Source organism: Callorhinchus milii, unplaced genomic scaffold (genome assembly GCF_018977255.1).
Source record: "Callorhinchus milii isolate IMCB2004 unplaced genomic scaffold, IMCB_Cmil_1.0 Scaffold11, whole genome shotgun sequence".
NCBI lineage: Eukaryota > Metazoa > Chordata > Chondrichthyes > Chimaeriformes > Callorhinchidae > Callorhinchus > Callorhinchus milii.
The window spans coordinates 3,607,572-3,624,176 of NW_024704752.1; the positions used below are offsets into that span (position 1 = coordinate 3,607,572).

The following is a 16,605-nucleotide window of genomic DNA, read 5'->3' on the forward strand; positions in this document are numbered from 1 at the left end:
ATAGGACCTTCTGATTCAGAGGAGAAAGCTGACACATGGCTGACCCAGGCTGACACTTGGCTTGGTCCCCGGATACCCATCCCTCCACCTGGTATTTTCCAGGTGACAACCTGCAGACAGCTGTTACAGTGGCCAGAAAATCTGGGATGATCCCAGCGGGTCAGAAGCTGATGCTGATCGACTCCTCCGATGGGAATGAGTGTGCTCACGCTTCCATCAGCTGGAAACTCATGGAAAGTGGCAAGGACAATGGTCAGGTCAGTGCTTCTGGAACCATCAGATGAATAATGTGCTACTAGTTGTAACCACAGTTACAAGGGTGGTCCTAGCTGGACAAGCGGCAGGAAAGTTCACCAGGCAGTATCTTCAATGGCAAGCTATGCAATTAAATTTAGCTGGTTAGACTCCATCAGTTACCCCAACACACACTCTGGGATTCCCCAAGCCTTGGATCTAATTCTCTCTGGAATTAGGTAAGCAGGATGTGTCCCTCCATGGAGAAACTGTGCAATCCATTCCAACAATCTATCTCTGGAATTTCCATGCGTAGGTAGTATGAGGTGGGGTGGGTACCTGGGTGGTTGGGTGGGTGGTTGCTCCCGTTAACAAATCTTTTGTATGTTGAAGGAAACCAAAATTCAGATGGATAATTTTGAGAAGAAAAGAAACTTTCATTTTGCTCTAAGCGGAAAATCCTTTGATGTTCTCCTTCAGCATTTTTACCATTTATTACCCAAGGTAAGTGTCACACCTCGCGCCAGCAACTGAAGGCACAGACTTTGTGGTTAATTCTAGGTCTCCTTGTTTAAATGTTTTGATCAGTATGGTGATGTTATGAAGGAAACTCTTTATTTTTCCATTTCAGATACTTGTAAACGCCACAGTTTTTGCCAGAATGTCACCAAGCCAGAAAGGAAGCCTCATTCAAGAGTTTCAAAAGTTGGAGTAAGTTTCATAACGCTAATTGACAGAGAGAGGGAGATTAAAGAAATAAAATTCTTCCAATTCTTAGCCTGTAAAATCACTTTGAGGCTGACAGTGTCGTGCTGGTGGGGGCAGGGGGGGATGGTGATGCTTGTTGGAGTTGCTGGCCTTCGAATGAGACGTTAAACTGAGGTTTTTGTCTGTGGCTATTCAGATGGAAGTTGAACATCCCACAGCACTGTTTGAAAAGAGAAGGGTATCCTGGCCTACAATCCCTCAGATTATCTAAAATATACAAAATATACAGTCACAACACTTTACATTATGGGCCGTGAAGCACGTTGACATGTCTCAAAGACGTGATAAGGTGCTATATCAAATGCAAATATTATTATTATTAAAAGTGGTCATTTGCTTCATGACTGCTTGTGGGACGTTGCTGTGTGCAAATTCTCTATGAAACACGCAGTCATGTTCTCCCAACATGAAAGGCTCTGTATCAAACACAAGGACAATTATTTCACGCAGCTCTAGAGTGACAGAAGCTTTTCCTTCAAGTTCTCGCGCTGACAATTTGAGACCTTGCTTGTAACTGGTTGACTTTTTATATTCCAGTTACTGTGTGGGCATGTGTGGAGATGGTGCCAATGACTGTGGTGTAAGTACAGACAGGGCTCTGGTTTACCTCAGGCTGTAAAAGACTGGAGCTTGTTTCATTACCACAAATTCTATGTTGCCCTTCCTTCGGATGAGACGTTAATCCGAAGCTCATCTGTGCCTGTTCAGGTATACGTTAAAAAAGATTCCCCCCTTTGCACTGTTCGGAAAGAGAAGGGTTTCTTCTTCTGATCTTCCCCCAAATCTATTTTTAAAATCGTGATTCACTTCATGGCTGTTTGTTGGACACTGCTGTGCGCAGATTGGCTGCCCCATTCACCTACAAACACGCGCAGTCACTACACTATACAGTATATCCCGTGAAGCGCTTTGGGACGTCCTCCTGACGTGAAAAGGGCTGTACCAATTGTAAGGATTATTACAATATTATTATAATTACGAACACAGGTTGAAATGCTCTGAATTCTAGGCTTTAAAGAACGCTCACGCTGGAATCTCACTGTCAAAGTATGAAGCCTCTGTAAGCTCTCCCTTCACGTCAAACATTGACAACATAGAATGTGTCACAGTACTGATCAAGTAAGTCCACCCATATCTGCTCAAGCTGTGTGTGTGTCCCACTTTCTTTATCATGTAACTGTTGCTTGTCATTCGCAAAGCATGACTCCTTGCGTTGCCATCGAATAGGCAATTGAGGCCCCAAATTCCACCCAGTCGTAGCTGGTGAGACCGTTTTTGCCGTTAAAAAAAAGATCAGAATGAAAAAGAGCCCCTCGATGCCATTCTATTAGATCATGGCTGATCTGTACCTCAACTCCAATTACCCACCTTTGCCCTACATTCCTTGATACCCTGAGCTAACAAAAAATCTATCCACCTCAGTCTTGAAAATTTGAATGGATCGAGCGTTCACAAGCTTTTGGGGGAGAGAGTCCTATATTTCCACTACCCTTTGTGCGAAAAATTGGGTGAATATGACTTTTTGTGGAACCCTGCTGTGCGCAATTGGCTGCCGTGTTTCACCCACAAAATATACAGTCAATTCGCTTTACAGTATATATTGTGAAGCGCTTTGAGACATCTTGAAGACGTGATAAGGCGCTGTATCAAATGCAAGGATTATTATTATTAAAAATGCTTCCTGATTTCACTCTTAAATGGCTTAGCTCTAAATTTTAGATTATGCCTTTATTATTATTGCCTCATTATGATAAAATATTATCATTATTATCAATATTAATAATTATTATTAAGTCCTCACCGGTTCAGTGAAGCTTGCCTTCATCCTGTGTTGTGTTTTTTTTCCCTTCTAGGGAGGGTAGAGCAGCTCTCGTCACCTCCTTTTGCATGTTTAAATTCATGGCGATTTACAGCATGATACAATACCTTGCGGTTTTGCTTCTGTACTGGGTATGTCTAACCTTTTTTAAGTCCATTATTCAAAGACTCAGAAAATTGTTGATACTCAGTACTATACAATAACTAGAAGTAAGTGCAGGAAGGATCACAAGATCGGTTTGGATGAGGAAGGCACTACAGGCCATTTGATCTTATCCTGTAGCTCAGTGGTTAGAGTCTTGGGACGTCCTCCCAACATGAAAGGCGCTATGCAAATGGTATTTTGTTGTTGTTGTTGTAGAGCACTCGCCTCGCCGGTAGGGTGAAATGTTGGGCAAGTTTCCTTACTCTGCACGCATCTGTTTACCTAGCAGTGAGTAGGAATCCAGTTGTTAGTTGATTGGCAGATCGTTTTTCCGGGAATACTAACTCCTTTTAAAAAAAATTGGTCAATCCACGACTGTTTGTGGGACGCTGCTGTGCGCAATTGGCTGCCACATTTCGCCCATAAAATATACAGTCAATTCACTTTACAGTATATCCTGTGAAGCACTTTGAGACGTCTCAAAGACGTGATAAGGCGCTATATCAAATGCAAGGATTACTATTAATATCCTTCCAAGTATAGAAACGTGGAAACAAGATGAGGCTATTCAGCCCCTTGAGCCTGTTCCACCATTTTTTAAGGTCATGGCTGAATGTACTGCAAGTCCAGTTACCTGCTCTTGCCATATATCCCTTAATACCATGAACTATCAAATATATCTGTCCTCCGGTCCACATCCAGGCCTCAATCTCCCTTCTTGGTTAACCTGTGCCAGTTGTTAGATAACCTCTGAGTAAATAAATACTTCCTGGTATCTGTGCTGAAATTGCCCTTTGGCAACTCGCAACCTGCATCCTCTTGTATAGATACTCTGTCTGACGCACTCATGTGCGGGAAGCAGTCATGGTCAACATTGGGCGTTGAGGAGTCTTTCCTACTTGGACGTTCCCATGTTTGGGCTGGTTGACCAACCCCTTCTCCCTCCCTTCCCTCCCTCTCCCCCTAATCATTACTACCCACCTTTTCTATCTCAACCTTCTAACAACATCACAAAGTCCTGTGGAGTCCTGTAGCTCAGTGGTTAGAGCACTCGCTTTGCAAGTGAGAGACCTGAGTTCAATTCCAGGCAGGGCGAAACCTTGGGCAAGTTTCCTTACTCCACACGCCTAATAATAATCCCTCCAAAACAAAGCAATAATAAATTGGTCATTTTCAATCTACGACTGTTTGTGGGACATTGCTGTGCGCAATTGGCTGCCGCGTTCGCCCACAAATATACAGTCAATTCACTTTACAGTCTATTCTGTGAAGCGCTTTGGGACGTCCTCCCGACGTGAAAAGCGCTATATCAAATGCAAGGATTATTATTATTATTATTATTATTATAAAGCAAACTTGCAAAGCCCAGGCCAGGGATTGAGACAGGATTCTTCCTGGTCAAAGGAAATATCTCTTTAAAGATCCCATAGCACAGATCGGAAAAGGAGTGGGAATTTCTCCTTGTGTCCTGGCCAACAATCCCCAGATAAAATCTCCAGGCACAAGCGCTTAGCTGTCGATCACCTTGGGATGTCCTCCAGACATGCAAGATGCTATCTACAATAAATATAAATTGGTTGTTGTAGGTACATTTACAAAAAGCGATGTGTTCTTTGTATTAACATCAATTTATTTCCTGTTCTAGAAATTAAATACCTTTGGGGGCTACCAATTTCTGTTCCAGGATCTAGCTATCATCACGATTGTTGGCATGACAAGTAAGAATTCTTATTCTTAATGGAATCTGGTCGCTCGATTCCCGACAGGGCGAAACCTTGAGCAAGTTTCCTTATTCTACACGCCTGATAATAATCCCTCAAGAAATTAAATAAATAAAAATAATAATTTGATCACTTCAATCTATGATGGTTTGTGGACATTACTGTGGCTGCCATTTTTCGTCTGTAAAATATACAGTCAATTTACTTTGCAGTATATTCTGTGAAGCGCTTTGAAACGTCTAGAAGACGCGAAAAGCACTGTATCAAATTCAAGGATTATTATTGTTATTAGGTCCATCGCATTGTCCGAGATGCCGTCCTTCAGATGAGATGTTAAACCGAGTGCCTGTTCATGTGGAACTTAAAAACCCTGCAGTATTTACTCAAAAAAAAGTGTGTGCGTGGGTGTGTGTGTGTATGGGTGTGTGTGTGTATGTGTGTGTGTGTGTGTATAGGGTGTGTGTGTGTATGTGTGTGTGTATAAGGGTGTGTGTTTATGAGGGTGTGTGTGTATGTGTGTGTCTGTGTGTGTTAGCCTGATGCAAATCCTCTGTGAATTTCAGTGAACCTGAACCATGCTTATCCAATGATGGTGCCGTACAGACCACCCAGTCAGCTCATCTCTCCACCTCTCCTGCTCTCTGTCCTCCTCAACATCGCCCTGAACCTGGCTCTCAACATAGTCGGCTTCGTGATGGTGACGAACCAGCCCTGGTACTCGCACACAGATATGCACAGGTGAGGTCTTAATGCCGGCTTCAATGAGAATGCAGGATGGGTTTTGACGGACAGTCCAACGACGACAACAACAACAACTTGCACTTATATAATGAGCGCCCTTTACGCAGGATAGCGTCTTAGAGGGCTGAACAGTGGCGGATCCGGTGGGGGGGAGGGAGGGGGGCAGGTGGCTGTAAACACAGTCGAAGAGGATGGGTTCCCATTCCATTCGGAACGCGCACTACCGGTAATCATACAAGTGCCCTGGGACGCTACCCTGCGTGAGGGGCACTATATAAATACAAGTTGTTGTTCATTGAAGGTTGTGGCAGCTATAAAAAGTCACGATGTGTGTGCGCGTGTTGGTGTGTAGCTGTGTGTGTGTGTGTGTGTTTGTGTGTGTTTATGTGTCTGTGTATGTGTCTGTGTGTGTGTGTGGTTTATGTATCTGTGTGTGTGTGGGTCTGTGTGTGTGTGTCTGTGTGTACGTTAAACGTTGTGCTTTCCACAGCAAAATCACGACCCATGATTTTCTTACAGCTTTATTAATAAAGAAAGCAAACGTTTGAACTCTCTCTGTCTCTGCAGCGCTTGTCGACCAGAAAACAACCTAACCACTACATCTGTGCACAATGTAACCGCAGTTAACCAGCCTTCATTCCACTCGTTTGCGAGCAGTCACTTTCAGAGCTATGAGAATACCACAGTGTGGTTTCTGTCTACCCTGAGCCTTGTGACGACAGCTTTTGTCATGTGTAAAGGAAAGCCCTTCCGACAACCCATTTATACCAACTGTGAGTGTTCTTGACTCCGTCTCGGTTGACATGTTTTCCTGGGTCGGTTATGACTGTGTTTGTTTGTTATTGTGTTAAGCACAGTAACTTGCTTAATGTGATCACGGTTGTTATACCCGTGTGAGCTGTTGTATTAGTCTCTCTCCAGCTCTCAGTCTTTCTGTGTGTGTGTATATCTCTCTCTCTCTGTCACTTTGCCTCCCTATCTGTCTGTCGTTCTCCCTCGCTTTGTCGCTCTTCCCCTCTCTTTCTCTCTCCCTCCCTCTTTCTCTCCATCCTTCTTTCCTTCTCTTTCTCTCTCTCTCTCTCTCTCTCTCTCACTCTCTGTGTATCTCTCTCCCTTTCTCCGTCTTTCTGCCATTCTCTCATCTTTATGTCTTCCACTGTCTCTCCCTCTCTCCGAAGTGTACAATAGTAAATTCATGTGAACCCTTTACTCCTTGGTTTCAGATCTGTTTATCCTTGTCCTATTGGCCCAGAGTGGAATTTGCCTCTTTCTCCTCTTTGTTGACCACGGTGGAGTGTACAAGGTGATGGATGTAAGTTCTGTCAATCCGTGCCTATCGGTTTAGTATAGACACAAAACATCTCAGAGTAAAAGCGTTTCAGTCTAAAACCTATCCACTGATTCTATTTCATTTTAAATAACTGGAGGTAATAATAATCATTATCGGAAGTACGTTAAACTGAGGATAAGACATTAAACTGAGTTAAACAGTTAAATGTTAAAGTCTGTGCCTGTTAACGATTCCGCAGGGCTATTGGTAAAGAGGAGGGAGTGTCTCCTCTGGGTCCTGGCGGAAAAATCCCCCAGATATAATCCGTCATGGCTATTTGTGGGGATGTCGCTGTGTGCAAATTCGCTGCTGAGTTTGCCTGCAAGATTGCAGTCACAGTCACTACACTTTACGGGAAATTCAATGACTGGGTTTGAGATGTTTTGATGACGTGACAAGTCGCTGAGTATCAAATGCTAGGACTGTCGTTTATTGAGCTCTTCTCTAACCTTCTGGTGTGAAACTCTCTCTCGTTGCAGCTTGTTTGCACTCCATACAAGTGGCGAGTCTATGTTCTGATCATGGTGGCTGTTCACTTCGTGATCGTGAACCTCGTAGAGGTGAGTGTAACTCCCTCCTCAACAACGCAACAACCACAGCGCCCTTGTCCTAGTGTAATGTCACAGGGATCGGGTTGGAAATGGAGCAAGAGAGGAGTGGGGCAGTTAGAGGGAAGGATTCAAAGATGGGAGACAGGGTTTAAAGATAGAAGAGTGTGTGGGGATGGGGGGCGGGGGGTTGGGGTGCAAGGCCAAGTGGAAGGGGATGGCAAAATAAAGAGAATTTCAGGTTTTGCAGAGTACAATCTGCTGCGTTAACGAGATTTGGTAATCCCATTAGAATTCCCATCAAATTTTCAGGGCGGTGGAGGGGTGGGGGGGCGGGGTGAAGGGTGCCATCTTGGGACATTGAGCTCTTAGTCCAGGCTGACACCCCAGTGCAGTGCTGGTGTGGGGCGAGGGGGGGGGGCGGGGGGGAGAGGGCTTACTAACATTATTGGAAGTGCCATACTTCAGATAAGGCATTAAACCGGGCCTTTAAACCTGGTGCGTGCCCGCCCGTTTGGGCAGATGGGAAAAATCCCACTTTGTCACGAAAAAGAGACCCTCATACATGCATTCCCACCCTCCATCTCCACCCCACATCCTGGGGCTTTGACCCCGGTCCCTGGGGCTCTGGATACATCCACTCTCCTCAATGTCGCCGCTCGACCTTGCTTTCCCAGGAAATGCTGATAGAAAACCACCGCCTCTGGCTGTCCCTGTGGAGGTCCTGTGGGATGAGGCCAGCGGGGGCTTACAGGAAGCTGGAGAACACCACCAGCAGAGACACCAACTGGCCCCCACCGGACGGCACCGGTCACGAGGCGTCGGGAACCACAGGAGAGAAGTCGCCGGAAAGCTACTGCAACGACACTTACACTTACAAAAAGGACGGGCCCAATGCAGAGCCTGTGAATGGGTACTCGCTCCCCAGGCCCCCCAGTGACCAACAGCCAAACCACTGGGGCGTAGACATCGAGAACTCTCACTTATAGCGTCGCCGACACGTCACGTGTAAATATGAAGAACTGCCAACTGAAGAAAGGTCTGGGGTAAATTAAGATTGCAACTTCTCCCTCTAGTCTCCAATGATTTTGGGGGTGGGGGAGCCCACTAGGGTGCTGGCTTTCCTCCGGTACCCTCTCCAAGGTTCAGACCAATGGTCAGGAAGCCGCAGCTCTGCCTGGTAACACATCCCAAACCCAGTCGTGTTACCAGGGATGAAGTTCCAAGATTTATGACAACGCAGACACACCCCTCGCCACTAAGCTATCAGACCACCGTAGGGCTACCAATGTCCTGGGAGCTGTTGATGGATTTTGTGAGGTACCAAATACATAGAACAAACTCGGCAAATCTCACAGCTCTAGAAAACAAATCACAAATCATGTGCTATTTAGGGTTTAAATACCTTGGGACGTTCACCTGACGTGAAAGGTGCTATACAAGGGTAATTTGTTGTTGTTTAAATGTCTAACCTTGTGTTGCCTGTACACTTTATTTCTTGGTGTACAGTGGGAAGAGGGGGGATTGGGAGGGGGAGGACATGTAAATTTCACTGTAAAATCTGCGAACAGCGAATATAGTAATTAACGCGAGTACTTTTTTTTGGTGGGTGTGGGGGAAGAAAGAATTCAAGGATTTGATTCCTTCGGTTCATTGGTCTCACCTCGAATTAATTTTTTGGGGTAATTTGCTAATGTTAGATTTCAGTCACGTTCATATCATGAGATCCCTGAAGCTAAGCTTTGGGGTTTATTTGGAACAGTGAGTAATCAGGAATTTATCAAAAAAAATTTGAGGGGGAAAATATTGGGTGCAGCTTCACTCGAGAAATTGTACAAAATCAATAAACTCTAAATATTGCAGAAAAATTGCTCAGGAATATAGAGATTCCTCTTCCCCTGTTATATTACTTTTGGGAGGTTCAAACATGGAGCAAAATTAATATAATTAACCGTCACATTTGATAATAATTCTTGCATTTGATATAGCGCCTTATTACGTCTTCCAGTCGTTTCAAAGCGCTTCACAAGATATACTGTAAAGTGAATTGACTGTATATTTTGATACAGCGTCTTTAACGTCAGAAGGACATCTCAAAGCGCTTCGCAGGATTTACTGTAAAATGTGGTGACTTGCGGTGTTTATTAGGTGCAGGTTATTGAGAGCTGAGGCTTGGGGGAGCCCCAGAGTTTGGGGGAGGTGGGGCAACTGCTGGAGCTTAACCAGCTAGAACCACCATAGCTTGCCATTGAGAGCACTGTCTGGCAAGCTTTCCCACTGCTTGTACAGTGAGGATTGTCCAATCTGTTAGGGCTTTGTCTTGCAGGGATAACAGTTGGTGACTGGAAGTATCAACTGCCAACAGCACCAACAACAAAAGATTACATTTATATAGCTTCAAGAGGACGTCCTAAAGAACTGGACAGTCGAGGATTTGCACCCGAGCTGGAGTTAGGATTTTGGAGGGATGGAGGCCAAAGGGGTGCGGGGGAGCGGGGGCGGGAAAATGGCCAAAGTGTCCCGAACCTATCTCTGGGGCATCTGGAGTGAGGGAGTCAAATCATTATTTTTTATTATAAATCCTGATAACTGCACAATAAACTATGCAAACTGATAACTTATTATTTTTAATGATTATTGCAGTTTGTGGGTTACAATAATTGCAATACATTCACTGCTTCCAATGGTTACAGGAGACTTAATTAAACCAACATCTCATTTCACATAAAACAGGTTTAACCCCTACACACACACACACACACACACACACACACACACAAGAAAAGCACCTTATTAACATTACACCACCCTGATTCATAGAATTGCACACAGATGTGATTAACTGTACAGAAAGCAGAACCAGGGAAGTTATTCAATTGCCTTAACATTTTCTAATTTTTAAAAAAAAAATACATCATATCTCCTGAATCTTGTTTTGGCTTTTAACCTTCTTCTTTTTCCCTCCTCTATGCACATCTACATCTCTCTCTCTCTCGCTCTCTCTCCACCTGTCTATTTCAATGACATGGTCCATCTCTGTCTGGGTGAGGATTAGGGCAATTGGACAGCTTAGCTATAGAGCCAACATGATGGGCTGAGTGGATCCATCTATTGCTGTAAAACTCAAATGTTTCTCATTGATTTGCAGTTTTTGGCCACACCAATTGTCAACACCAATTGCACACAGATTCAGAGAGGTTTAGACGCAGAGCAAAGCTGCCTGTACTCAGCACCACCCATCAATATACCTTTACCCCAAACTCAAGAGTCTGGCTTAGGGTGGCAGTGTTTTTTGTTTCCCACATCAGCTTCGGACTGAGTCAGACGGCTAAAGTAGCACCGAGCTAAGGGAGGTTATAGGCCAATACCGACGGGGAAGCACAAGGTCAGTTTGGATGAAAAAAGTTTGATCTCAGCTCTGCACAATTCCTGCCATTCTGTCCTCTCAAAGTGGGATGCTTCCAGTTAAACTGACTGAAGAGATTTTCACCACCATGAGGTTGGTGCTTGAACCGAGAAGTCAAAGGTCAGTGTGCTAACCCACCTTCCACAGCCCCTTCCTCTTATGCTGCTTGCAAAGTTTCGTTTAAGTAGATAAATGCACAATGTAAAAGGCCAGGATTTAAAAGTATGTTATTTGAAAGTCACATTCCTACTGTACACATTCTAAGAAAAGACATACTCGCCTTAGAGGGGTGCAGTGTAGGTTCACTAGGTTGGTTTCTGGGATGAGGGGTTTGACCTATGAGGATAGGTTGAGAAAACTAGGCCTATATTCTCTATAGAATATAGAAGAATTAGAGGTGATCTTATAGAAACCTATAAGTTTCTTAAGGGTCTTGACAGGGTAAATGCCATGAGACTGTTTCCCCTGGTTGGAGAATCTATAACTAGGGGTCACAGTCTCAAGATTAAAGGTCAGTCCTTTCGAGTCCTTTTGAGGAAACGTTTCTTCACTCAGAGGGTAGTGAATTTGTGGAATTCTCTACCCCAGAAGGCTGTGGATGCTCAGTCCTTGAACATATTCAAGACTGAGATTGATAGATTTCTAAAGGATAGAGGGATTAAGGGATATGATGATAGGATGAGTAAATGAAATTAGGTTAGAAGATCAGCCATGGTCTTATTAAATGGCGGGGCTGAATGGCCTACTTCTGCTCCTATGGTGCTCTTAGGTTTTATGGTCTAAGTTTTACCTACATGTAAAAAAAAATGCAAAACCAGGAAAAGTATCCTTGAGTTAACCCCGAGGAGGTTAAAAGAAAAAGTAATGTGATAATGATTTCTGGTGATAATTATCACATCAGCGGCCCCAAATTCTAACTAATCCTAGCCTGTGAGACCATTGTGTGTTAAAGTTCACGAAAAAAATTCTTAAATCATTCAATTCTTAGTAATAACCCTTGCATTTGACATATGGCACCTTAACATGTCATTGAGACATCTCAAAGTGCTCAATTTCGCCCCCGAACCTGAAATATTAAGACTAAGTAATAATAATAAATAATAAAAATAAAAAAAATAAAGAATTGATCACTTCAATCCATGACTGTTTGTGGGACGCTGCTGTGCGCAATTGGCTGCTGCGTTTCGCCCATAAAATATACAGTCAATTCACTTTACATTATATTCTGTGAAGCGCTTTGAGACATCTCAAAGGCGTGATAAGGCGCTGTATCAAATGCAAGGATTATTATTATTAAAAGATCTCATAGCTAAGACTAGGTTGATTCCCGGGCCTCACACACCATTGCAATTCTCACCCCGGGGGTACTTTTCGTTTAACAGAATTTTAAAAACGAGCTAAATTTACAGTAACAAAAGAACGTCAAACCATATTTTAATTTCCTTTGGGTTAAATTTTTTTTAACAGCAGTTTTGATCAAGGGACAAGTGACGGCCCAAATCTTCAGTAGTTTCTTTGCCTTGATCTGTTCTGAAAGAGTCCGACCAGTGAGAAGACACTAGCGGTGGCTGTCACAAAACTAATGGCACTGATTGCTCTGTTCGCCTGGGCAGAAGATTATTATTATTAGTAGTAGTAAAAACAGAATTAATGTGACGTAAGTAACAACAACAGCAGTTTGCAGTTAAACAGTGCCCTTCAAGCAGGGTTGGATTAGGGTCTCAAGAGCGCTTAATAACAACGGCGGAAGGTGTTTGGATGCTCTATGAAGATGGGCAAAGAGGAGGGATTGAGGTGAGGAGTTCCAGAGTTTCGGGATGCGGTGGCTGTGAAACCGCTGGTTTAACACAGGGAAAGGGAAACATGAGGAGGCCATCCAGCCTGTTCCACTGGTTCACAAACAATAGATGATAATCCTTGTATTTGATCTTGTGCCTTATTGCGTTGTCCGGATGTGACTGTGGATTAGGTAACCAACTTACGCACAGCAATGTCCCCATGAAGTGAATGTACAATTTTTGAGTGTGTGTGTTTGTATGTGTATATGTGTAGGGTGGTGGGTGAGACTTGTGGAGGGTGGGGGAGGAGTGGGTGCGTGTGAGAGGGAACCTACGGGAACTTCAACATCCACATTACCGACTGAGCCGGGCTGGGAACATCAGCGCCTTTCCTTGCTCACAACTGTGCCCATGTAAACCTTCTCGATGTTAGGCGCAAGTTGCTCTTTGCCAGCGGGGGAGGTGAGTGGGGAGGAGTGGTGGGGGGCATCGGTGCACGTCACGTACGTACCTGGTCGGACACGGGTTCCCCGTAACGCAGCAATGTGACAAAATGCTCACAATTGTTGCCCAGCAGGTCGTACGACACCTCTTGGTCGATGAGGAACTCGGCCCTGTTGACGATCTCCTCCACGGGCAGAGGCGTGTAGTTGTCATCGTACTTGTTGTTTATGGTGTAGGGGTCTCTGCCCACAACGTCCTTGAGAAGCTGCATCTTCACCATGGCTTTCCTGCTAAACACCGACTTGGCGCTGGCGAAAGTGGCCGTCGGGCCCTCGTCTGCAGCACAAAAACACGAGATTCAGAACCTCCAGGGGAAGCGACTATTTCTCTCATGTTTACTATAATAATAATAATCCTTTCATTTGATATAGTCCCTTATCACGTCTCAAAGCGCCTCACAGAATATACGGTAAAGTCAATTGACCGCATATTTTGTCGGCGAAACACAGCAGCCAATTGCGCACCGGTGTTCCCCACAAATGCTCGTGGGTTGAAGTGACCACTTTTTTTATTATTTATTTATTTTGAAGGGAAAAGCGATCCGCCAATCGACTCTCAACCAGGTTCCTTCGTACTGCTAGGTGAACAGAGGAGTGAGGAGTAAGGAAACTTGCCCAAGGTTTCGCCCTGCTGGTAATCGAACCCAGGTCTCTCGCTTGTGAGGCGAGTGCTCTGACCACTGAGCTGCAGAATTCCTTGCTATCCTCGCATTTTAATCATGTCAAGAGTAAGTCTCAAAGCGCTTGCTTTTTACCGCAGAGTGCAGTGACTGTGTGTAGGCAAACACAGCAGCCAATTTGCATACATTGATCCCACTTATCCCCGCTCCCGCCACCACCCCCCACCCACCCCTCCACACACACACACACGCGCGCAGACAAATTTGAAATGAAAGATTAGAGAGTCTTTTCCTCTGGTCTCCAGGTTAATTCACCAATTCACTTCATTGGCAGTTGGAAGGACATTGCTTTGTGTAAATTTGCCTACAAAATACACAGTCACTGAACTTCACAGAAAATTCTGAATGGCTTCTTGACACAGCGAGGCGCAATATCGAATGTACAGATTCTGATTTACGTACAGTGTGTCTGTACGGCTGCTGCTGGAACACGGTTTAGATTTGTGTATTTTTAAGGTACATTTTAAGAGTTAACTTCAGAGCACAGCCTTTGGTACTCATCGTGCCTTTGCCTTACCTAAGGGTGCAACATTGATGATGTAACCATCTCCCAAGTACAGAGCCCAGTGTTGATACGCAGGACGGAATATTTCAACTAAGTCCCCAGGGTGAATATCCCCAGAGTACTCCACACCAAAGTGGTCATTAGAAGCCATCTGAAAGACATGGATACGAGCTTCTTAAAGAATAACTTTTATAAGTCGTGGGCACAAATAATCAGTGTGTTTTGTATTAAACGTTCTGCCCCCTCCCCCCATAAAGGTGTTTGAACAATTATTATCTATAATAATTAATAACCTTTCATTTGATACAACAGCTTATCGCATCATCGAGATTTCACAAAGTAATAATTTTTGATCACTCAACCCACGACTGTTTGTGGGACGCTGCTGTGCGCAATTAGTTGCCGCCTTTCGCCCGTAACATATAAGGGCAATTCACTTGATAGGATATCCGGTGGAGCTCTTTGAGACATCCCGATGATGTGATGAGGTGCTCTATCAAATGGAAGCACTATTAGTGATTATTAAACAGCTAGTGGAGGTGGGAAAACGGGCTCTTCCATATTACGTTTGCCTCTGGAGCCGAACTGGTCACATAAAGCGCACTTACTGTTGTGATCTGAACATTCCACACAGCGGCTGCTGACAGTTCCTCCAGTTGACGCTGACCGAATGCCCGGAGCAAGTTCTACCCGGCCGGTTTGCAGAACCACACACAGCGCCCCTCCATTGTTGTGTGCGAACATGTCACTGAGAGCTATTGTTATGGTAACCACCCACATGTGCGGGTCAACTGAGGCTCTCTGTGCTCATTGCACAGCGGCTCAATGTGGCTTTCTCTGGAACATGGGGACGCACAGGGATGGCAAAGGCCGTTGCAATCCGTCTTGTTTTCAAATACAACCTCTTCCCCTCTCCTCTCCGCCCTCACGACCCTCCGGATTAGTTGGTCATTTACCTTGCGGCTGTTCCTGAGTCCTCGCCCTCAAACCTTCTGAAAAAAATAGTATCCTTGGGTTTCGGTCACAACATATAGTCAATTCATTTCACATTATATTCTGTGAAGCGCTGAGACGTCTCAATGACGTGATAAGGCGCTATATCAAATCCAAGGATTATTACTATTACTATTTGATATTGCACTTTTCACATCAGGTGGACATCTCAAAGTGCTTCACAAGATACACTCTAAAGTGACTGTGTGTTTTACACATGAATGTGGCAACGAATATGAGCACAGTAACGTTCCACAAACAGCCAGGAAATGGCTCATCCAGGACTTAAGGTCGGACAGACATTCTGTCAGGACAGAACGGACGGGAGTCGAGGGTGGAGGCAGAGAGATAGAATTGGGTGTCTTACTGTCTCCAAGAGGGAGCATTTGCAGGTTGAAGAGGAGAGGACCTAGGTCAGAACCCTGAGGAACACCGCACACGAGATGGTGCGGGAACTGGAGGGGAAGCCGCTTGTGGAGACAAAGTGGAGCCGGTATAAGAGATAGCCATTCAAGGACAGAACCTTGAAGGTTGAGGTGAGAGGAGAGGCGGTGGAGGACAGAGTGGACAAATTATTTTTGGTTATGATTATTCATTCTGTCTGACAGATTGACAGCATCAGCATAATGCTATTACCCTGAGCGGGCAGATTGCTTATCGCCTTCACAGCTAATGAAAAGTCTGTGATGTTCCTTTCTTTCCCACTGTAACTTGCTGTGAAAAGAAAAAAAAGGGACAGGTCACTTTTGTGCATACATTAGTGTGTCGGTGTCGGGGTGGGGGAGGGGGATGAAGCTGGTGGTTTCTGGAATATGCAGTGATCAGCTGGAATTGCCAGTATCATGAACCCATAACAACCCTGTCAGCACACGGCAACAATGTGGTACCCAGACCTCACTGAACAGTGAGCTCAAGTACAGCCACAATACCGGGCGCGCTGGGTTACTGCGAACTCGGGCTATGTTAGTGATAATAATCATCACTGCATTTGATACAGCGGCTTATCACGCACCACATTCGCCTGCAAATACAGTGTATCCTGTGAAGCGCTCTGAGACGTCCTCTTGAGCTGTATCAAAAATAAGGGGTGTTATTCTTATTATCATCATTATTATTATTACATTATCAAAACATCTTAAAGCTCTTCACAGGATTTTACTGTGAAATGTAAAGTGTGTTTTGTGGGGGGACGCTGCTGCCACCCAGAGCATGAAATCGATCTACTGATGAATAACGATAATCGTAATAATCGTACTTGCAATCGATGCGGAGTCTTTTATGTCGCCAGGGTGTCTCAAAGAGATGTACGGCAAAGTGTAGTGACTGTGCGTTTTGCAGGCGAAGAGCGGAAGAGTGGAGATTGGTGGAGCGCGTGGCGGAGTCCTGTAGCTCATTGGTTCGAGCGCTCGCCCGGCAAGCGAGAGGACCTGGGTTC

General features: G+C 44.7%; 2 protein-coding genes across 3 annotated transcripts in view; one reads left to right on the forward strand and one right to left on the reverse strand.

Annotated features, from left to right (window-relative positions):
* LOC103184433 (probable cation-transporting ATPase 13A4) overlaps positions 1-8,336 on the forward strand; it is a 29,663-nt gene extending 21,327 nt beyond the window's left edge. Inside the window, exons 19-30 of the mRNA XM_007902424.2 lie at positions 103-257; positions 628-738; positions 866-945; positions 1,540-1,582; positions 2,012-2,121; positions 2,856-2,952; positions 4,611-4,683; positions 5,250-5,424; positions 5,995-6,200; positions 6,651-6,739; positions 7,237-7,317; positions 7,983-8,336. Coding sequence (XP_007900615.2) covers positions 103-257; positions 628-738; positions 866-945; positions 1,540-1,582; positions 2,012-2,121; positions 2,856-2,952; positions 4,611-4,683; positions 5,250-5,424; positions 5,995-6,200; positions 6,651-6,739; positions 7,237-7,317; positions 7,983-8,294 — 1,532 coding nt within the window. The 3' untranslated portion in view covers positions 8,295-8,336. The remainder of the gene's footprint in view (positions 1-102; positions 258-627; positions 739-865; positions 946-1,539; positions 1,583-2,011; positions 2,122-2,855; positions 2,953-4,610; positions 4,684-5,249; positions 5,425-5,994; positions 6,201-6,650; positions 6,740-7,236; positions 7,318-7,982) is intronic.
* Positions 8,337-11,977: 3,641 nt separating this feature from the next.
* Positions 11,978-16,543, reverse strand: plaat1 (phospholipase A and acyltransferase 1). 2 transcript variants are annotated; one of them, XM_007902426.2, is made up of 5 exons: positions 16,426-16,543; positions 15,134-15,169; positions 14,190-14,328; positions 13,001-13,269; positions 11,978-12,316 (listed from the first exon to the last, which is right to left on the reverse strand). In XM_007902426.2, exons 3-5 carry the CDS (start codon positions 14,326-14,328, stop codon positions 12,215-12,217), a joined length of 510 nt encoding a protein of 169 aa, XP_007900617.1. In that variant the 5' UTR covers positions 15,134-15,169; positions 16,426-16,543; the 3' UTR covers positions 11,978-12,214. The 2 variants fall into 2 exon arrangements, with proteins under 2 accessions (XP_007900617.1, XP_007900616.1); XM_007902425.1 differs by lacking the exons at positions 15,134-15,169; positions 16,426-16,543 and adding an exon at positions 14,786-14,961.
* Positions 16,544-16,605: the final 62 nt, after the last annotated feature.